General features: G+C 45.4%; 1 protein-coding gene across 1 annotated transcript; it reads left to right on the top strand.

The window, feature by feature from the left end:
* Window positions 1-16183: 16183 nt before the first annotated feature.
* LOC124700547 (glycolipid transfer protein 1-like) lies at window positions 16184-18653 on the top strand. Its single transcript, XM_047232653.1, has 6 exons — window positions 16184-16301; window positions 16383-16438; window positions 16574-16704; window positions 16823-16958; window positions 18390-18521; window positions 18618-18653. The coding sequence occupies exons 1-6, from the start codon at window positions 16184-16186 to the stop codon at window positions 18651-18653; spliced, it is 609 nt and encodes a 202-aa protein (XP_047088609.1).
* The last annotated feature ends 4086 nt before the right edge of the window (window positions 18654-22739 follow it).

Genomic DNA, 22739 nt, shown 5'->3' with positions numbered 1-22739 from the left:
ATTCCGCGGTCTAAAATATGTCACTAATATTGTCACACACAATATAGCTTCAAAGTTCGACCTCGTCGGAAATACACCAAGTTCTCAAAGAACCTCTTGACTTAACATCCTTTGTCATTGTCAAAACAATGACATATTCTCGCCTTCTTTTGTAGAATCCGTCACAATATTTAGAACTCTTCTAAATCTAGCATAGACAACTTCTAGCTCATTGTGCTACCTTTTAAACAACACTTAGTCTAATTTGAGATTGAAATTATATTTTATATGTGACAATACCAATATCGGTGTAACACCTTACAGTCGATTTGTTTGTCATTTCTTCATACAAAAATATATATATATATCCTTAGTTCTTCTAAAGTACTCAAGGATATTCTTACTGTTGTCCAATGATCATCATATGAATCATTCTGGTATATGCTCATAACACTTTATAGCACATGATATCTGATTGTGTACATATTATTCGTGATCTAAAATCACTCATGTGTTTTTACTCATCGAGTGTCAGACACACTCAAGTCTTGTTAATCCTTCACATGACAAGAACATTTTCTTAATATTTCTATATTGAACTACTTCAATATCCATTCTATGTACTTTGACTTAAACTTATTATGTGTTTCAATCTATCTTCATAGATCTTGACACTAAATATGTTTCGGTCCATATCCTTTCATTGAAATTAATTTCTCAATGAAACCTTTTAATAAAGTATATAATTACATTATTTATAACCAACTATATGTCATCTACATAAAGTACTATAAATATGTCTCAGTGCTCCCACTTAATTTCTTGCAAATGCAAGCCTCTTCATCGTCTCTGATGAAATCAAAAACTCTTTGACTATTTCATCTGGTGAAGATTCCAACTCCGTGATACTCACTTCATCCAATTGAAGTTCGTATACCTATCTAGTATTCCACGGACCAGCAAACTCTTGGTTGTATCTTGTATACACCTTTTCTACACACTTCTGTTAAGTAATGTATTTTGCCATCCTACTAGCATATCTCATAAAAGAAATATGTAGCGATTACTAGAATAATCCTCATAGACTATAAGCATTGCTACGGAAGATCTAATCTTATCGTAGTCAACTCTTTGAATTTTGTCGTAAACAACTTTTCGACAAGTCGAGTTTCTTCAAGGATATTTCATCCAAGTCCATCAATTCTATAGATCCATTTACTTTCAAAAAGTATTTATCTATCTTGGATTTCATGGCGTATAGCCATTTTAACGGAGTCAGGGCCCATCATAACTTCTTTGTATGTATTTGATTTATTATTGTTCAAAAAACAATCCTTTGTCCACAAATCATTTATTTGATCACAAAGTAAATCATACTTACAAAGTTCAATAGGTACTTTGTTCTCCATGGCTAAAACATTTTGTAGTCATGGGAGCTATGATCGACGTGGCCGCTTCCGGAACCAATTCCGATGCTCGCGCTACTCGATCATTATGCTCAGGTTCATAAACCTTATCAAGTTCTATTGTCCTCCCACTCAAATACTTCGCTAGAAACAATTTCTCGGAAATAAGAAACATTGACAAACACTTTTGTCTTTGTCTTGTGGGAAGAATTCCCAATCAAATCTCCGGGATAACCAACAAAGACATTTATCCGATTTTGGTTGTAAACTTATTTACTTATGCTATGCATACCAAAATTTAAGAAAAGACTATCAGGGTTCATACCCATGCCATAACTCGTATGGTGTCATTTCAACGGATCATGATGATGCTCTATTTAGTGTAAAAGCGGTAGTCACTAAAGCATAATCCACAAAAATATAATGGCGTCATAATATTTTATCTCATCATTAATCCAACAAGGTTTGGATACATCTCTTGGATACTTCATCATCACTATGATACTCCAAGAAACGTGAGTTGTAGAAAAATTTCATAACTCTCTTAGATGTTCGCTAAAACTCGTAATTCAAATATTTCTACCATGATCCAATCATATATATTTGACTTTTCTATTACGATGATTTCCACTTCATGCTGAAAAATTATTTGAATCCATTCAAATGTTTCAAACTTCTTCCTTATCGAATATATCCACATATATATACTCAATTCATTGTTTGAAGTTTTCATGAAGTAGAAGAATCTCTCGCACACAACTATGTCTAGTGAACCATATACATCATCATGTATTTTTCCACTAAGTTAGTTGCCCGTTCAAAACTTGGCCTATGAACGGTATTTCAGTCATTCCTTTTAGAAGAGATTTGCAAGCGCCAAATGATTCATAAATCAAATGACTCCAATAATCCATTTGCATGGAGTTTCTTCATGCGTTCCTGATGCGTGTAGTTGACACGTCCGTTGGGAACCCCAAGAGGAAGGTGTGATGCGCACAGCGGCAAGTTTCCCTCAGTAAGAAACCAAGGTTTAATCGAACCAGTAGGAGTCAAGAAGCACGTTGAAGGTTGATGGCGGCGGGATGTAGTGCGGCGCAACACCGGAGATTCCGGCGCCAACGTGGAACCCTGCACAACACAACCAAAGTACTTTGCCCCAACGAAACGAGTGAGGTTGTCAATCTCACCGGCTTGCTGTAACAAAGGATTAACCGTATTGTTTGGAAGATGATTGTTTGCGAGAGAAAACAGTAAAAACAAGTATTGCAGCAGATTTGTATTTCAGTATAAAAGAATGGACCGGGGTCCACAGTTCACTAGAGGTGTCTCTCCCATAAGATAAAAGCATGTTGGGTGAACAAATTACAGTCGGGCAATTGATAAATAGAGAGGGCATAACAATGCACATACATGACATGATAAGTATAGTGAGATTTAATTGGGCATTACGACAAAGTACATAGACCGCCATCCAACTGCATCTATGCCTAAAAAGTCCACCTTCGAGGTTATCATCCGAACCCCTCCGATATTAAGTTGCTAACAATGAGACAATTGCATTAAGTATGGTGCGTAATGTAATCAACAACTACATCCTCGGACATAGCGCCAATGTTTTATCCCTAGTGGCAACAAGCACAACACAACCTTAGAACTTTCACGTCACTGTCCTAGGTGTCAATGCAGGCATGAACCCACTATCGAGCATAAATACTCCCTCTTGGAGTTAAAAGCAAAAACTTGGCCAGAGCCTCTACTAGTAACGGAGAGCATGCAAGATCATAAACAACACATATGTAATAACTTGATAATTAACATGACATGGTATTCTCTATCCATCGGATCCCGACAAACACAACATAGAGTATTACAGATAGATGATCTTGATCATGTTAGGCAGCTCACAAGATCCAACAATGAAGCACAATGAGGAGAAGACAACCATCTAGCTAGTGCTATGGACCCATAATCCAGGGGTGAACTACTCACTCATCACTCCGGAGGCGACCATGGCGGTGTAGAGTCCTCCGTGAGATGAATCCCCTCTCCGGCAGGGTGCCGGAGGAGATCTCCAGAATCCCCCGAGATGGGATCGGCGGCGGCGGTCTCGGTAAGGTTTTCCGTATCGTGGTTTTTCGCATCGGGGGTTTCGCGACGGAGGCTTTAAGTAGGCGGAAGGGCGAGTCGGGGCACTGACGAGGGGCCCACACCACGGGCGGCGCGGGCCCCCCTTGGCCGCGCCGCCATGTGGTCTGGCCACCTCGTGGCCCCACTTCGTATGCTCTTCGGTCTTCCGGAAGCTCCGTGGAAAAATAGGCCCCCGGGTCTTCGTTTCGTCCAATTCCGAGAATATTTCGAAACCAAAAACAGCGAGAAAACGAGAGCCGGCACTTCGGCATCTTGTTAATAGGTTAGTTCCAGAAAATGCACGAATATGACATAAAGTGTGCATAAAACATGTAGGTATCATCAATAATATGGCATAGAACATAAGAAATTATCGATACGTCGGAGACGTATCAGTTCCTTTCCAACATGACCTAAATGGCGGTTCCACAAATAAGTGGAATTCAAATCATTTGCCTTACGGCTTTTTAGCGTCAGTGTTATGTATGTGTGTTTCACCATTAAAATTTATAATAACTTTATCCATCGTACATGGAGTAATGTCATAATTTGAACAACTCATTGTTTTTATTTGACAAGAGCAAAATAACAGTTATTAAGTTCTTTATTATAAATTCTAAGGGCTAGATAGAATGCCAACGATGAACATAATAACACTTTATTTTTTTTTGTTCCAGACGTGCATTCCTATCATATTCCTTGTCAGCCACTTAGGCCATTGTATTCTTGTATTGCGTTGTTTTGTATGACACTTCATACCAACCAATATGGTACAAATACCCAAGAATTTCATTGTGTGACCAAATGAGGAATACATCCATAACATGTATATCTTTTATATACACCTGAGCTAGACTTTCTAGTATTTTCTTTCTTTCTGCCAATAATCTTTTTGTAGTTTCTCTTTTATCTTTCCTCATTATTCAGAAAAATACTTCAACATCAATAACTTCTAGGTTTGTTGGTCAAATAGCAATAACCTTGAGGTTCTTACTTTGAAGTTGATCATCATATGACAAGTGTTCCGGATTTCACTATTAGTAACCTTTTAATATGATGAACAATTTCACTCATAATATTATCATATCATGAAGACTTTTCGAGACCATGTTTGTACATGCTAGGCTCGTAAAGTATAACCTCAGTATTCGCATGTGAAAATCTGGCTTGCACCCGTTGTATGCACACGTAGAATCTATAACACCCGATCATCGCGTGATGCTTCGAAACGACGAGTCTTAGCAACAATGCATACTAAGGACGATCACTTCATGGATATGCGAATATTGTTAGTGCCCCAATAGTTGGAGGATTGGGACGCCTTGCGTCTTCAACCTTCGTACATTCCCATAAAACTTATGAGTTTATGTAGTCTCACCAAATTATATTCTATCATCTTGCAATAAGGTCTTAGATATCATATATATCTCATACCTTGATTATTTCTGAAAACTAAATTTTCAGCTCCTTACTTTTCAAACATATTTGAACTTCAAGTTTCACGGAGACAAGATAACTTTAGGTACTAATTGAAACCATAGCTCTTTGAATCAACAATGTGAGGTTTACTAAAAGTTGCAATAGGACTTAATCAATTCTTGATTGTTTAACAATACGGTACCAAACCGTAAAGTTTCTTGTCAGATTTTAACAGTATTTCTATCTCAATTACAGGACTAGCGCATAGTAGTAAACGGATGCCAATACTACAAAATTAATTCAAAATACTACTCAAACTATGTTTATGATAATTAGTTCATGTTTTAATCTAATTACTAATGAAGTCCCACTTAATACAACATCCCTCATAGTTGTTAAGTGGTACACGATCCAAATTCACTACACCAAAAACCGATCATCACGTGAGATGATGTAGCTTCAATGGTGAACATCAACATGTTGATCATATCATCCATATGACTCGTGTTCAACCTTTCGGTTTCCGTTGTCCCGAGGCCATGTCTGTACATGCTAGGCTCGTCAAGCAAACCCAAGTATTCCGCGTGTGCAACATGGCTTACACCCGTTGTATGTGAAACATTGAATCTATCACATCCGATCATCACGAGATGCTTTGAAACGACGAACTGTTACAACGGTGCATACGAGGGGAGAACACTTTATTATCTTGATATTAATGTGAGGGATCATCTTATAATGCTACCGTCGCGTTCTAAGCAAAATAAGATGCATAAAAGGATTAACATCACATGCAGTTCATATGTGATATGATATGGCCCTTTTGTCTTTGCGCCTTCGATCTTCATCTCCAAAGCACGGACATGATCTCCATCATCTAAGGGCATGATCTCCATCATCGTAGGCGTAGCGTCAAGGTTCATGGTGCCGTCTTCATGGTTGTTCACCTCATGTAGCAACTATTACAACTACTTTGAAATACTACTCAACATGAAATTTAAAGACAACCATAAGGCTCCTGCCGGTTGCCACAATACAATAATGATCATCTCATACATATTCATCATCACATTATGGCCATATCACATCACCAAACCTTGCAAAAACAAGTTAGACGTCTCTAATTTGGTTTGCATATTTTACGTGGTTTAGGGTTTTCGAGTGAGATCTAATCTACCTACGAACATGAACCACAACGGTGATACTAGTGTTGTCAATAGAAGAGTAAATTGAATCTTCACTATAGTAGGAGAGACAGACACCCGCAAAGCCTCTTATGCAATACAAGTTGCATGTCGAACGAGGAGCAAGTCTCATGAACGCGGTCATGTAAGGTTAGCCCGAGCCGCTTCATCCCACTATGCCACAAAGATGCAAAGTACTCAAACTAAAGACAACAAGAGCATCAACGCCCACAAAACCATTGTGTTCTACTCGTGCAACCATCTATGCATAGACACGGCTCTGATACCAATGTAGGATAACGTTGCATAGAAAACAAAAAATTTCCTACCGCGAACACGCAATCCAAGCCAAGATGCAATCTAGAAGACGGTAGCAACGAGGGGTTTATCGAGTCTCACCCTTGAAGAGATTCCAAAGCCTACAAGAGGAGGCTCTTGTTGCTGCGGTAGACGTTCACTTGCCGCTTGCAAAAGCGCGTAGAAGATCTTGATCACGATCGGTTTCGGCGCCACGAACGGGCAACACCTCCGTACTCGGTCACACGTTCGGTTGTTGATGAAGACGACGTCCACCTCCCCGTTCCAGCGGGCAGCGGAAGTAGTAGCTCCTCTTGAATCCGACAGCACGACGGCGTGGTGTCGGTGGTGGTGGAGAAATCCGGCGGAGCTTCGCTTAAGCGTGCGGGATGTGGTGGAGGAGAGAGACCGCTAGGGTTTGGGGAGAGAGAGGGGTTGGGCGCCGACCCTCTAAGGGGTGCGGCCAAGGCTGAGGCTTGAAGTGATCAGCCCCTCTCCTATGCCCCTCATTATATAGGTGGAAGCACCAAGAGTTCTAGTCCAAGTCTTCGAATAAGACCCCAACACTAAAACCTCCCATATGTGGGAAACCTACTCAAGGAGGGAGTCCTACCCAAGGTGGGACTCCCACCTTTCCTTGAGGTGGGTTGGCCGGCCACCCTAGGGGAGTCCACCTTGGACTCCTCCCCTTTAGGGTTGGCTGGTCATGCAAGGTGGAGTCCCTCCGGGACTCTACTTTCCATGGTGATTTCTTCCGGACTTTTCTAGAACCTTCTAGAACCTGCCATAAATGCACCGGATCATTTCCAAACTTGGAATATGACTTCCTATATATGAATCTTATTCTCCGGACCATTCCGGAACTCCTCGTGATGTCCGGGATCTCATCCGGGACTCCGAACAAATATTCGAACTCCATTTCATATTCAAGTTCTACCATTTCAACATCCAACTTTAAGTGTGTCACCCTACGGTTCGTGAACTATGCGGACATGGTTGAGTACTCACTCCGACCAATAACCAATAGCGGGATCCGGAGATCCATAATGGCTCCCACATATTCAACGATGACTTTAGTGATCGAATGAACCATTCACATACAATACCAATTCCCTTTGTCACGCGATATTTTACTTGTCCGAGGTTTGATCTTCGGTATCACTCTATACCTTGTTCAACCTCGTCTCTTGACAAGTACTCTTTACTCGTACCGTGATATGTGGTCTCTTATGAACTTATTCATATGCTTGCAAGACATTAGACGACATTTCACCGAGAGGGCCCAGAGTATATCTATCCGTCATCGGGATGGACAAATCCCACTGTTGATCCATATGCCTCAACTCATACTTTCCGGATACTTAATCCCACCTTTATAACCACCCATTTACGCGGTGGCGTTTGGTGTAATCAAAGTACCTTTCCGGTATAAGTGATTTACATGATCTCATGGTCATAAGGATTAGGTAACTATGTATCGAAAGCTTATAGCAAATAACTTAATGACGAGATCTTATGCTACGCTTAATTGGGTGTGTCCATTACATCATTCATATAATGATATAACCTTGTTATTAATAACATCCAATGTTCATGATTATGAAACTAATCATCCATTAATCAACAAGCTAGTTTAAGAGGCATACTAGGGACTTCTTGTTGTCTACATATCACACATGTACTAATGTTTCGGTTAATACAATTATAGCATGATATATAAACATTTATCATAAACATAAAGATATAAATAATAACCACTTTATTATTGCCTCTAGGGCATATCTCCTTCATTAGTAACATAAGAGCATCTCCAGTCGCGTCCCCCAAACCGCGCCGGATTGAGCGTTTGGGGGACGTGTTTCGTTCGTGCCGCGTTTGGGGGACGTCGCTCCCCAGTCGCGTCCCCCAAACAAAATTTCGGAAATTTTAAACTTAAGCGAGATTCCATTAGATTCGTCCAAATTTACATAGATTCGAACGAAATTTGACTAAATTTAAACTAAACCTAATCTAGAAGTACTTGCGGTGGCCGAAGGCGTCGTAGTACTAGTGGAAGTTGTACATGTCGTCGGTGACGACCTCCTGCTTGACGCGCTCGTCGACGGGCTCGTCCTTAACCAAGCCGCTTGGTCCTGCCTCACCGTCGTTGGCGAGGTCCACGAGCGGCTTGCCGGAGTCGCGGATGAACATGGCGATCGCCATGTCGAGGTCACCCCTCCAGGCGTCCTTGTCCTTCATCGACGCCAAGCACGCCGCCCGCAGCCCTGGGCAATCCTCGGGATCGTCGCTGCTGGCGATGAGCCGCTGCTGCCGCTCGTACTCCGCCAGCAGCGCCTCCTGCGATGCTTCCTCCGGCTCCTCGTTCACCTTCGGCTTCGGGATGAGGAGGGCGCCGCCACGCCTCTCTTGCTGCCGTCGGCTGCCGCTACCGCCACGCCTCGTGTTGACGGGCGTCGCTGGCTCCTCCTTCACCGCGCGTTTGGGGACGCTGTAGGGCGCCGAGCGGTACGACGAGGACGGCGTCGATCGGGCCAGTCCTGAGGAAGAAGAGTTCGAGGAGGACGAGTACGCCGTCCTCCTCGGCTGCCATTGCGGTGGTCCTCCTCGAGGAGACGGTGGCGGTGACGGTGGCGTCTCCAACCTTGGAGCGCCGTTGCGGATGCCGCGGATGGCGTTGTCGAGGGTGCGCCCCGGAACGCCCCAGAACAGGGCGCGACCGTCCTTGTTCCAGTTGGTGGGCCCGCAGACGACGCCGGTGGTGCTGTACATCTCGACGTCGTACTTCTCCTTGAAGTACGTCGCCCACCAGTCGTCGTTGTCGTTCGCCGCCCATGTCGGATCCGCCCGCTCTTCGGCGGTGAGTTGAGCCCGCTGGGCCTTGATGCCGTCCCTCCATTGGTCCGTGCCCGGTTTCGGCGGCGGTGGGACGCCAATGCCGTTCACGACCATCTTCCAGCCGCCGCTGCTTGGCAGCTGCATGTCCGGCGGGACTGGATATCGGGAGTGGTACATCGCCCACACCTCTGCCACGGTTAGGCTGCCGCGGCTGAAGCCGTTCGCCGCGGCGATCTTGCGGGAGGACGAGGTCGACATTGTTTGGAGCGGCGAGGAGAATATCTGGGAGGGGGGAGGCGATGGCGACAAGAAGGTTTGGGAGCGATGAGAGATTGGGACGAACCGCATGGCGTCTTAATGTACAGCGGCGGCAGCGGGTAGTTGCACGCAATAACGCCGGCGCAGACGGCCACGCGGCCATGCACGACGAGACGCGTCCCTGCGTCGCCTCGGAAACCAAGGACGTCATTAACGTCGCTTGACCAAAGGTAGGCGATGGGGTTTAAGCCTTCCGAGCCGCTGACGCGTCGGGCCCGCGTCGATTCGCCTCGCTTTTCGTTGTGTCCGGCGTGCCCGATACGTCCCCTGTGGGACGGGGACGGGCTCGGGACGCCGGACACCGTGTCGGGCCACGCTGGATAAAATTGGGCTTTGGAGGACGCAACTAGAACGGTTTTTTTTGTCCGGCGCCCCAAATAGCTTTGGGGAACGTTTTGGGAACGCGACTGGAGATGCTCTAACATATGTTACTATGTTACTAGTCTAACTTACTTCCCACACTAAGCAGTCTGAGTAGTCTCACTCGAGATCTGAATCCAATCATCACCACTACACGAATACCTCTTTTACATGAACGTGTCCGAAAAGAACCGATGCCGTATATATAAATGTAAGGATGATCATCTAAATACTCGGCAGTGCAAGGGGTCTTATGGAAAGAGAAAAACGAGAGCAAAGAAGTAGACGAAAACATTGGAGCGCTTTGGATTCCCATCAAGACAACGCCTGGAAATCGATGAGATGCAGAGTACGAACATGAGAGAACAGCTGCTTATTCTGTCACAACCTATATTAAATAAAGAGACGAAATCGCGCTTGCAGCGAGGTCGCTGTGCAGACAGCGGGGCCATGTTTTTGGTTGCTCCGTCTGCAACTGCAAAGAGATCAACGGGCCCAAGTGCCGGAACGATCGATCGAACGTTCCTCCCTGCCATGATGTTGTGAGTTTTCAGCGGTCAAGATCGGCGACAATACAGGCAACCACCAAACTTGCCAGGCACGATGCATCGTCATGTGGATACTTGCACATCTGCACATGTATGTATCTATGTATGTAACCGGGTGGCACATCGTGCACAGCAGTCAGTCGTTCAGTCAGTTAGTCACCATATTCAGAGTTTCAGACTGATGAGTGGTGGACACGTTCCGGTCCCCCTTGTATGTGTACATGTTACCTGTTTCAGTGACCCCACTACGGGGCCTTGTTTACGTCGACGGGAATACACGAGTCAGGGCATCCAAACCTGCGACTCGCGTTGGGCCGTCCGTTTTGGTCGTTTGGTTCGCTGCACGGACTCTTGGACAGCGGCTCGCGTCCGCGTGTCCGTTTGGGTCGCACGCTGCGCTCAACGCGGTGACCCAAAAAGCCGCCACGTGGTTCATCTTCCCTGCGCGGCGCTGCGCCATGGCAGGCCTCGACGGGACAGCAATGGCGGGCGGGAGAAAGCGCGGGAAAGTTCCCGCGCGCACCAGCCTTCCCGCGCGCGCGAAAAGGCCATGGGGGCGCCCAATGTCGCCGGCTATAAATGATGGCGGCGGCCTCACAGACCTCACACCCGCTCCGCCGTCCTCTCCCCCTCTTCCTTCTCCGGCGCCCTCTACACGTCCATCGCCACGCCGCGTACCCTCCAGGCCACGTGGGCCAAGCTCTCCCTCGCCGCCCGGGCAAGGTTCCCGCGGACGGAGGAGGAGGAGCGGGCGTACGCGCGTTGGGTCGCCGACAATGAGGTACTCCGCGTCGCTACCGAGGGGGCGCGAAGAAGGAAGAAGATGCGGAGCTGGTGGAGGCGGCCGCGGACGGCTGGCACGAGACCGCGAATGGCTGGTACGAGGCCGCGGAGGAGGAGCCCGTTGACGCGGAGGACTTCTTCGACAACCTCGCGCTGGCGAACATCAACGTCGCCATCGAGGAGCGTCTCGCCGACCTCACGTGCGTGACGAACGAGCACGAGGCCACCTGCCGGGCCGGCCGCCGCCGTTAAGGCGACCTCCTCGGCCAGAAGAACCAGCTCCTCGCTATGCGAGCAGCCCGCCACCTCATCTAGCTGCCCTCGCCCGAGCGCCGCGCCCAGGAGGCTGCTGCGTCGGCGGAGCGCGGCCGCCAAGAGTGCATGCGCCGTCGGGAGGAGAACCACGAGGCCCAGGCCGCCGGCCGCGTCCGCCTGGAGGCACGGACCGCTGTGGAACGCACCGCCGTGCAGGAGCTTGAGTTGTGCGGGAGGCGGATGCGCGCCCAAGCTGCGAGGACGGAAAGGAGGAGGGCGACCGCGGAGGAACGCCGCAAGAGGGCCACCGCCGAGCCACCCAGCTGTTAAGCTGGAGTGGAATCCTCACGCGTACAGGCCGCCCGCGTCGAGTGAAATCCACGGCCGGCCCCGTACGTAGCTAGACTAGTAGTACTAGATTTTAAAAAAAGTAACGGTTAACTTTAATAAAGAAAAAATATATCTTCCTATGACACGCGGGCCAGGGGCGGACAAGGGGCGGACGCGAGCGGCCAGCCATCGGCGTCCGCGTCCACGCAAATGCGGCCCGGGTTTGGGCCGGGTTTGGGTCGTCCCGAACGATGCGGCCATCCGTTTTTTGGATGGGTCCGGACGCTGGGCCGCGTTTTTGTCCGGTTGGACCCATCCGGACGCGTGGGCGCGGGATGGGTCGCCGCGTTGGAGATGCCCTTAGAGCATCTCAAGCCGTTCGACCCCCCCGGCGAAAATCCGGATTTAACACACGCCGGATTGGATGTAAAAAGGGCGTACGGGGCAACATTTCCCAGTCGCACCACAGCTTTCGCCCATCAGCAGCGATATATTCAAAATATTGTCTTCCCGCTACACAAAAGAATCGCCAATGTCCGGCCATCGGATCAGCCGCATTCCGGCGATCGAAACTAGACGATTACAGGCTCATCGGCGGTCCCGTCCTGAGCAAAGGCGTCTGGCGCGGCATCGGGCGTTGCATCGGCGTCTGGCGCGGCATCGGCGTCTGCAGTTGTCGAAGCGGCGGGAGTAGACGTCGAAGCGGAGGACGAATGAGCCAACGGTGGCCGGAGGATTTCTTGGCGATGGGCGTCGTACCAAGCCCTCGTCTCCTCGTCCATGTTGGCGTATTTGCTGCCGATCAGGAACGCCAGGTCAGTGTTCCTCTTCTTCGCCGCGGCTGTTTCCTTGAGCAAGGAAATCCGGACGCCCTGGTTCGCGAGCATCGCCTTCCACCGCACATCATGCTTGTCGTCCCTCCCGGCGGCGTGCGCCCTCGCATCGGCCCAGCACTTGTCGAAAGACGCCTGCAACCTGTCGAGCTGGATGGACGGCCTTCTTCGCTCTTTCAGCTTCTTCTGGCCGTGCTCGGGGCGGCCCGCCGACGCGGCAGGTGCTGGATCGTCGGGGTTGTACTGCTCGCCCTTGTTGTTGGCGAGATTCTTGCGCACCGCTTTCCACTTGTCGCACTCCGAGATGCGGGCGAACACGTTGAGGTACTTGAACATCTGGCCGTCGTTGTCATCCGCGTACATGTCGAACGCCCGCCGAACCTGCAAAAACTGGCCGGCGATTCAAGATTATTCGGCGGCGATGTAGGGTCGATGGAGGAGCCACGGCGAGTGAGTATACCTTTGCTTCAAAGTCCTCGCCGGAGATGACATGTTTGTCGATCTCCTCCTGTACGCCGTGCCACTTGCTGCACGCCGCCTGGATGATCCCCCAATGGGTGTCCATTGCCTTGTCGCCGCGTTCCATCACCGTCTTGTTGAAGTATGGATCGACGAGTTTGCGCTCGTGGAACGCCACCTTGACACGTTGCCAGTACGTGTCATAGTTCTGATTCGCGCCGGTGATGCCGTTCATAGACACCGTCTTCCAAGTTTCGGCGAGGCACTCCTCTTCTTTGCCCGTCCATTTGATCTGCGGATCGGCTGGCGGCGAGTTCTTCTTCCTTCTCTTCTTCTTCCCCTTGGACGGCGCCTCCGTGGCTTCGGGCGCTTCCTCTTCGTCGACGTCCTGGTCGACGTACGTCTGCTCATCTTCTTCGTCGACGTATTGGGTACCGTCATTCTCATCGTGGTGATCGCCCTGGTCGAGGTTGATGTTGAAGCCGCCCCGCGACACGATGACTTCCGTCGCCCTTGCCTCCTCTTGTGTGAAGCTCGGGCTCGACGCGGCGGCCATGGAGCCCGACGTGATCATCTCTTGCATCACAGGATCATTTGGCGGCGGCATCCCGGGGTTGGAGAAGGAGAGCGGCCCACTTCTCAGGGCAGGCGAGATGCCCTCGTACATCGCACCGTCGTACACCGGCAGTGACGGCGTAAACCCGGCCATGCTGGCGGCGTAGGTGTCATGGAACATGGCCGTGGTCGGCGACGACGCCGGCGAGAAGGAAGGAGAGCCGACCATACCTTGGGTAGGCCATGGCCCGGGGAATTGGGCGATGCGCGGCTGGCCGAAGTTGATGGAGAGCAGCCTCGCCTGTTCCTCCACCGCCGCCGCTGCCACCCTCTTCGTGTTGCACTTCTTCTCCCTCTCCGCCCGACCGCGAGTTTCGCTCCGCCGCCACTCCACATCCGCGCCCACTCCGCGTTTGAGATGCCCGACGGCCTCTGTTTTGGCACCCGCGGCTTCCTCTCCTTCGGTGCGCCATCGGCGGCGAGCTTCTTCGGCGGCATGGTGGTGGAAGGGAAGAGGAGGAGCTGCAACTGTGGGGGAGAATGGCGGTAGCTCCTCCGAATTTCGGCGGGGAAAATGGTTCTATGCGGCGTAATTTGGAGGGAAAACGAAATTAATGGAGGGAACTACCAGTTGTGTCACCGACAACGCGGGCCCGCTCGACGTTTCGCGCGATTTTGTTTCGTCCGGAGTCCCCGACCGGGCCTCGGGAACACGGGGATGGCATGGGCTCTTCGAACAGATGAAAGGCCTAATCCGAGAGAAAACGAGGAGCTGGGGACGCGGCTAGGCCGTTTTCGTCCATCCGGATGAAAAAAAAAGCGTCCTTGGAGCCTCATCGGGGAGACGGCTGGAGATGCTCTTAATAATGATGAACAATGATAGGAGCCGATCACCTCTCCTTGCCAAAAGGGGAACACTGGTAGGGCAGGGTCGATCCCCCTAGCTAGGCCATATGATGTGATTACTTGGAATGAAATGTAGGTTATCGTGATGATAACTCTGCTTTGCAAGTCACACTACGCTTTAAGAATCGGGACACGGACGGCCATCCGAGTTGTGCTCCTATCAAGCATTCATCACAAATTTTTTGTCCATGACCTTTTCTCTCTCCGTATCGATGATGATGATAATGACGATGATGATGATGTTGATGATGATGATGATGATGATGATTGAGGAGAAGAGATAATTGCAGCAGAGGGACAAACAGTTGCTACAGCCCTTACTTAGCCAGTGTTTACAAAGACCGTGGTTGTACAACTGCTGGTTGGGTTTTGCTAGAACCACGGTTGTACCCAGATCACATGCAGGATTAAATTTCAGGTGATTACTTTGTTTACTCCCTCTTTACCAAAATGTTGTGTATATAAGTTTTTTGAAAAGTCAAAAAATGGTAAAGTTTGGTTAAGTATGTAAAAAAGATGAACATCTAAAATATCAAATCAACATCATTAGATTTATCATAATGTATATTTTTATATGGTATACATTTTGTATTGTTGACACAGATAATTTTCTCAATAAATTTGGTTAAATTTACATCTTTAGACTTTTGAAAAATCTTAGGTTCACATTGTGGCAAAGAGGGAGTACGGAAGATGGCATTCCCATTGTCTGTAAAACGTTTCCGATGACTTCTACTTTTGTCTGCAAAAGTCGTTATGTGAGTGGATAATGCGATGGTGTAAATATGTACTTCATCGGTTCTCCTTTATATATGTCTTAGAGTTAAATTTTATTTTATATTATTCTACATTTTAGCTTTGTAATCAATAACGATATAGAAAACCCACAATTTCTGTATTAGATTTCATCAAAAAAATCACAAAAAAGATATCATTAATTTTAATGTAGCTTAAATTAGTTGTTTACACATCAAAGTAGTAGTACTAAATGACTTGCTAAGTGGTTTTAAAATCTGTAAAATATAGACTAAAAGAGAATGGAGGGAGTATCTGTCTACCCTCTACATTACTCTCCGTTCCAACGAATAAGGAGTTCACACATTTTAAGGTTCATGTTTGGCCATGAATTAATCCATCTGTATAACAAATATTTCGTATAAAATTAATATCATTAGAAAGTGTTGTAAATATGAATCTAACAATATCACATGTGTACTGTATGATTGAGATAATGTTGCTTAAACCATTTGGTCGAAATTCATCTCGAAAAATTTATAGTTTATCTTTTTTTTGCGAACTATTTCGCTGTCAGCCGGGGTTCCCCTGGTCGTGCAATCGTGTCCCCACTTATAAATTTGCATCTAGTACGTACATGAATTCTGAATACTGATTGCCAGCCGCCGCCCGCTTGCAAGTCCTCCTTCCACCAAAAGCGATAGGAAGTTCTTCCTGCGTCCGCCTCCGCAAGCTCCATCCGAAAGCGACCAGTTTTGTCGGTAAGGGGTGCCTTGGTTGGTATTGGCGCCTGGTCAGCCAGCTATGGTGACTCGATGGCCGCAGCTAAGCGCCTGTTCTTGCTTGGATTGCAGATGGAGGGGACCGTGTTCGCACCCTCCCTCCAAGGGATGAAGCACGTCAAGTCAGACAGCGGCGTCATTCTAACCAAGCCGTTTCTTGAAGTCTGCAAGCACATTCTCCCTGTGCTAGGTAAGGAATTTTTGCATCCTTGCGACTGCGAGAAATTATTCAGGTAATGACATTTTCGTTTCAACGGATGGCTATACACAGATAAATTTGGATCTGCCATGTCCATCGTGAAGAGCGACATTGGTGGCAATATTTCAGTAAGAGGAATCCTTTCCCCCCTTTGAAAGATTCTTTATGCTCTTCTCACTATAATGATTTACAAGAAATTGGAGTTAACGCAACATGCTACCTATGATTAAAGGTTTCGCCGCCTACCTGTTAACTTATTGCAGAGGCTGGAGGCCAAATATGCATCTGATCCTACAAAGTACGAGCAGCTGCACAACATGGTGCAAGTGGAAGTGGCCTCTAAGACAGCCAAAAGCTCTAGTAGTTGTACCAATGGGCTTTTATGGTTGACAAGGTGACTAAACTAATTCATGCAAACTTGTAACTTTGTATTTTGCGCACACAAATCACCTGCTGGAGTATTTACAGGAGTACAATTTGTAGTGTTAATATTCTCTGCCTTCACTTTTCAGAGCCATGGACTTCTTGGTTGCGCTGTTCCATAACTTGGTACAGCACACCGATTGGCAGATGCCACAAGTCTGCAGCGATGCTTATAGAAATACTCTCAGGAAATGGCATGGTTGGCTGGGGAGTTCGAGCTTCTCGGTATTATTCTTTGCTTAAACTTTCAATGAAAGTTGCATTTATAGTTAACTATCTGGTTTACACAAACTCTCAATGATGAGACAATATGAACATTTCTTTATGTGTTTCAGCATGTAGAACATTATATATTTGATATGTTAGAGCAAGCCATATAAAGCGTGTATGACCTTATATGGTTGCACAGCTCCCAAGGTCATTGTCAGATCACAGATGCTAATTAATTATCTTCTGCCGTGATGTACTACGTATGTACAATGCTTTTAGCTTGGAAGTGCTCAGTTTCCCGTGAGTTACTCAATGTGAAGCTTTGATTGGACTTGTTGACCGAAGCAAATAAGCTGAACTATTCAGGCATTGCTATTTCGAAAGCCACACATTATGTTATCAGTCTAGCAGGCGGTACTACTATATTTTGATGCACATGTTGGGAACAACTCTAAACTGATAGGGTACTCCTATATTGTTCTTCTTGAAAGTTTGGTCTATACGTAGGTCCAGTACTGATTTGTAGAGGACTTACTTATAGAAGTGAAACTTTCAAGAAAAACTATACAGGGTTACAAATTAAAATAAAGAGTGTTTAAAATAATCATTAGGAAGGACAAAATAGTCATCTCATGTCAGTAATTGAATTTCCATCTATCAAATGTTCTGGTCACGTTCCAAAAAAATACATTTGTTCCACACTCTCGGGATGCTCTAGTTACAATGATTTTATTAGCTAGACAATACCTTTTGATCGATCCCTAGAATCTGAATCATTGGATTTTATGATCTGATGTGTGTTGTAGTAAGAGCCGTGGAAATAAACTCGTAAGCGCCTTAGAGCAAGTACAATAAGGCTTAGTCAGCAGGCTTTAAAGATTTAAATATTATATTTATATCTAGTTGGATGAGAGAGTATGAGAGAGAAGGTAAGTGGGCTCTTATTCAAGAGTCCGCTCGTGCTACTAGACACTTTGTGAGAGTGAAAAATGGGTCATATATTACTAAAATAATATATCTTTCTACCTAGCTATTGTACCTGTTAGCTATAAGATTGGCTAGAGATGACATCACAATGTCTTATAGCCGGCTGTTGGCTATACTATTAAATATGCTCTTAGAGCATGTACAACAGATCTTAGTCATCTGGTTCTAAGATATTAAATATTATATTCTAGCTGAGTTAGAGGAGAGAGAAGAGAAGAGAGAATGTAAGTGGGTTGTAATGCAAGAGCTAGATCTAACACGTGTTTCTAGGCACTTTGTGAGAGTAGATTGTCGACCATGTACCACTAAAGTAGTTCTTTTTTTAAAATCACTATTGTACATATTGGCTATAAGGTTAACCATAGATGACATCTCAATATACTAGAGCCATCATTCAACTTTACTATTGTTCTTGCTCTTAGTGTGTATATTACATGTCCTTATGCCTGAGGGTTTCAGGTTGCCATAAAGCTTGCTCCAGACAGGAAGAAGTTCATGGATATCATTTGTGGCACAGGTGATATAAATGCAGATATTGAGAGGTTCTGTGCAGCGTTCTCCCCTTTACTGGCAGAAAACCACAAGTTTCTGGTAAGTTTTACTCCAAATTACTCGTGCTTTTGGTGCCGGACATATTCCATATTCTCCAGCCGAAAATTTTATACTAGTATAACTATGTACTTGCAGGCTAGCGTCGGCATGGATGATCTTAAAGCATCTTGATATACTTCGCACGCTATTATCTATTGCTGCTACAACTCAGCTTACACTCAAACTGGGGATTGCCAGCACTTGTAAAATTTGTTATTTTTGTATTGTTGCATTTGTATCACAAACGGTCGTTTACCTTTGTGAGAGAACCAAGCAAATTGAAGTACTGGATATTGAAGAAGGCATTACCTAAGGAACATATGCATGTAGAAGGAGATAACTTTCTTTTCCTTTTTCCAGTTTTCCAGTTTTCCACTAGTGTTGAACTTGGCCGTTCGCACAATCACCAAATAGGCAACACTCTTGAGAAAATTTGGGACCAAGGTCGACGATTCAGTTGGAAGAATGAATAAGGTTAGTTTGAAATTATTTGGGCTAGTCTCACGTTGCTACTCCCTCCATACTAGCGTAGATGGGTAGAACCGTTTTGTGCTGTGACCTAGGTACTCCCTCCGTTACCGTTTAACAGGCGCACACACCGCTCAAGATAAACGTTGACAGTTAATTTGATCAACTAAATATGAATTATATGTACTACAATAGCTATATTGTTAGATTCATATTTTTTAAAAAGTTCAGTGATATATTTTTCGACATAGTGGTTAGTAACATCAAACTAGCATCATAATTCATAGATGGCATCATTTATTAGTTTGTAGACTCATTGTACCTTGAAAAGTGTGATGTTACAGTAACTAGCTATGTTACTTCATCCTCCTGTCTCCTCATTAACTCACTGCTACATAATCAAATTTTGGACACGAAGTTACTCCTGCAGTTACTTGCACTATGAGTAGTCGTATGCATTGGTCAATTTATGGGAAGAGAGAAAAACGTGGGAAGATGGATCGGCTGGAAGTGTTTGTCTGAGTTAATTGTGGCAATTAATAAATAAATTACTCCAAAACCACTATTATTACCATAATATATCGGTATGGATGGAGTAGTTAAGACGGAGTTAAACCGATAAATAAGGTTTGATTTTCTACCTTCTATTAAAAGCTTGAAATATAACTACGTACTATTATATTGAAGTCAGTTGTTGGTCATCAACACATTTGGTGGTCATCATTGGAAGCATCTTTTCTGTCCAATCACCCTCACTAACACGACTAACCAACTTGTACGGTCCGATGTCCTTTTAGATAATTTTCAGGCGAGCATTACCCTGTCCCTTCCCTCGTTTGGGCTAGCAAATAAAATCCTTACTTGCCAAAATAAATCCCCCGTTAGCTCTAATAGGGTAGGCTATGTAAACAAATAATCAATCAAGAGAAATTCTATATATAGGTGCCGCACAATGTTTACGTCTGTATCGCACAGACGCTCCTGCGAGCCATATATAGCATCGTGCAACACGTCTTGGGCCCACCTACAAATTCAAGTGTTGGTCGCTTGCTAGCCCATGTGCCACCTCCGATTTTAGTCACGTGTGTTGCCCTTGCGTCGGACATGTGTTGCATGTTGTAATGTCCTGGATTGAGTAGCATGCCAAAAGGTTGTACAACAAAGTGATGCTAAGACCTACTCCGACTGCAAACATGTATAGCTTTTGCCTTTTGTTTTACATGGAATAAGTCTACTTCTAGGAAATAGGAGAAAACTTAGTTTCCTCTCATCTTTTATGAGTCCCCACTCTATTAATTAAAAAATAGGATCGATGATTGGTGGTTGAGGTGGGGGAGAGAAATGAGGATTGGTGGGTGAAGTTAGGAAGTGATTACGAGGAGCTAATTGCATTAATTAACTGTATTGGTAGTGTGGATGTACACTTTTTTTCGAACAAATTTTGAACTTAGAGTACACTTATTTGAGGATGAAAGAAGTGGGATATTTTGACACATTTAGGCAACACTTACATCTTGTTTGTTGGGTCATAGTCAGCTCCAGATTAGAGACTATTATATTATTATGTGTAACAAATGTTTAGAATGTTGCTAAAAATTACTCCTTTCGGCACGAAATATTGGTCACAAATTTAGGCAAAATATAGGTTAAAATATATCTAAATTTCTTAGTTCGCGACAAATATTTATGGGCGAGTGGATTACAAAATTGGACAAATGGGCACGAGCTTTTCGACTACGGCGAAATTATATACATAAATAGAAGGGGTAGCTAGTAGTGGATAACTAGATATCTTCTATGCTTTTTCACATCAAGCATATATAATGCAATAATCTGAGAACCTGGCAATTGTTCGAAGGACTTAAAATTCGCTAGTTGCATGATAAATGTTGTAGCTACTTTCGAGAAACCAAAATGACAAGTTGTATGAGAGAGCATGATAGTTGGAAAAATCGGGCAATTGTATCAAAACAAACTAGTAGCTGCATGAAAGAATGTGGTAGCTATATTCAAGAAACCAAACTGATAATTATATTAGAGAACTTGGTAATTGCTTTCGATAATCTGGGACTGTATCCAAACAATCAGGTTGCCACGTGAAAGAATGTGGTAGCAGCTTTCTAGAAACCAAAATGACAGTTATAGCAGAGGAACTAGTAGTTGCTTTCAACAAATATGGATTCTGTGTCAAAACAATCTGGTAGATGCACAATATAATGTGCTAGCTACTTTAAAAAAACCAAACTGACAATTATATTAGAGAATTTGGTAGTTGCTTACGACAAATCTAGCAGTTGTGCAAAAAATAATCTTTGTAGCTGCGTGAAAGAATGTGGTTGCTGCTTTTTTAACAAATCAAGAGTTGTTTCATAACACTTAACAACGATTCTGGTAGCTATGTTAGAAAAACTAATGGTTGTTTTTGATATATCCATTCTAAGATAAACTGGACAGTTGTTTTTTAGAAACAAACCAATGTAAATCTTATTCTGATTTAGAGAGTGATAACCTGGTTTTCAAAAAGTACCAAATGTGTTTAGGGCATCTCCTGCAGGCCGACGTAAAACGGACGCTCAAATTGACCATCTGCGTCCGTTTGCCTCAGCCCGCGGACACCATAGGGGTGATGGTGATCGTTTGCGTCGGGTATTCCCAGTGGTGCAGACGCATTTTTTCCCACTGACATCGTGACGCTCGGTAATGGTGGTTTAACATCCCATCGAGGCATGCAGCCGGCGATTACCGGTTCCCGCACGCGGCCAACAGATTGGCGTGTTTCGCCGGCGTTTCACGCGTGCAGGAAGAACGCCGTTTCCCGCCCCGCCATGGCAATATATGGTGGACGCCAGCCGGCTAGACGGGCACACCTCAACCTAAACCCTAGCCTTCATCCATGGCCGAGCACACCCACACCTAGGCTCACCTTGTTGAGATGGCCTGCCACGTCTACCCCGATGATGCAGACCTCGCCGCGCTCCACGCGATGGAGGCGTTCGATGAGGAGCAGCTCTCACCATGACGCTGGAGCAGCTGGATGGGGAGGCGGTTGGGCGCGCATTCACCATGATGCTAGAGCGTCAGGGTGAGCATCAAAGGGGCGGTGGCCATGGCGGAACTCAAGGTGGAGCTCGCCGAGGCTAGGGCGGAGCTGGCGGCAGCGAGGTCGGAGATTGTAACACCCCAGGTTTCAGACAATTGCGGGATAGATCTAGAAAAGGGATGTGCATTGCATCACAAAACTGAAAAAAATTCGCGCTTAATTGCATAGCACCTAAGAGGGATCGAAGTTTCTCCCTCGATGCCACTAGGGTTTAGGGTTTCGAGAGTGTGATAAAATTCGACATTACCTCTTTTGAAATTAGGGTTTTTAAAGGGGGATGAATTTGAATTGATATTCAAATTTGAAAATTGAATTTGAATAAGCTCATGAATATTTAAATCATTACATAAATAGAAATATAATTGGAATTCAAATAATAAAAGAATATGAATAAATAATTAAAAATAACTCATTAGGAAAAACCTTGAGCTTTATTGATCAGCACACACAAATACATTGTCTTTACAATATTCAATAATATTACAATAGGAATTCTGAAATGAATATGTAAATAAAAAAACAGAAATTACAAAGTTACAAAAATAAGCCCTAGTCTAAAATCCTAAACTACAATTCCCCGCATTGATCTTCCAAATGCCCTTGATCTTCTAAACCTTCTCATTTTTTTAGTCTTCCAATCCCTAAAAAAT

This window comes from Lolium rigidum, chromosome 3, assembly GCF_022539505.1.
Source record: "Lolium rigidum isolate FL_2022 chromosome 3, APGP_CSIRO_Lrig_0.1, whole genome shotgun sequence".
NCBI classification, from domain to species: Eukaryota; Viridiplantae; Streptophyta; class Magnoliopsida; order Poales; family Poaceae; genus Lolium; species Lolium rigidum.
Note: the sequence above shows the minus strand (reverse complement) of the source record. Positions and strands in the feature narration are given on the sequence as shown.

Bases quoted from the DNA above. Each gene is read 5' to 3' on its own strand.
- LOC124700547 (XM_047232653.1), top strand. From the start codon at position 16,184: ATGGAGGGGACCGTGTTCGCACCCTCCCTCCAAGGGATGAAGCACGTC. The intron at 16,302-16,382 runs GTAAGGAATTTT...GGCTATACACAG, and splicing joins GCACATTCTCCCTGTGCTAG to ATAAATTTGGATCTGCCATG. The intron at 16,439-16,573 runs GTAAGAGGAATC...AACTTATTGCAG, and splicing joins ACATTGGTGGCAATATTTCA to AGGCTGGAGGCCAAATATGC.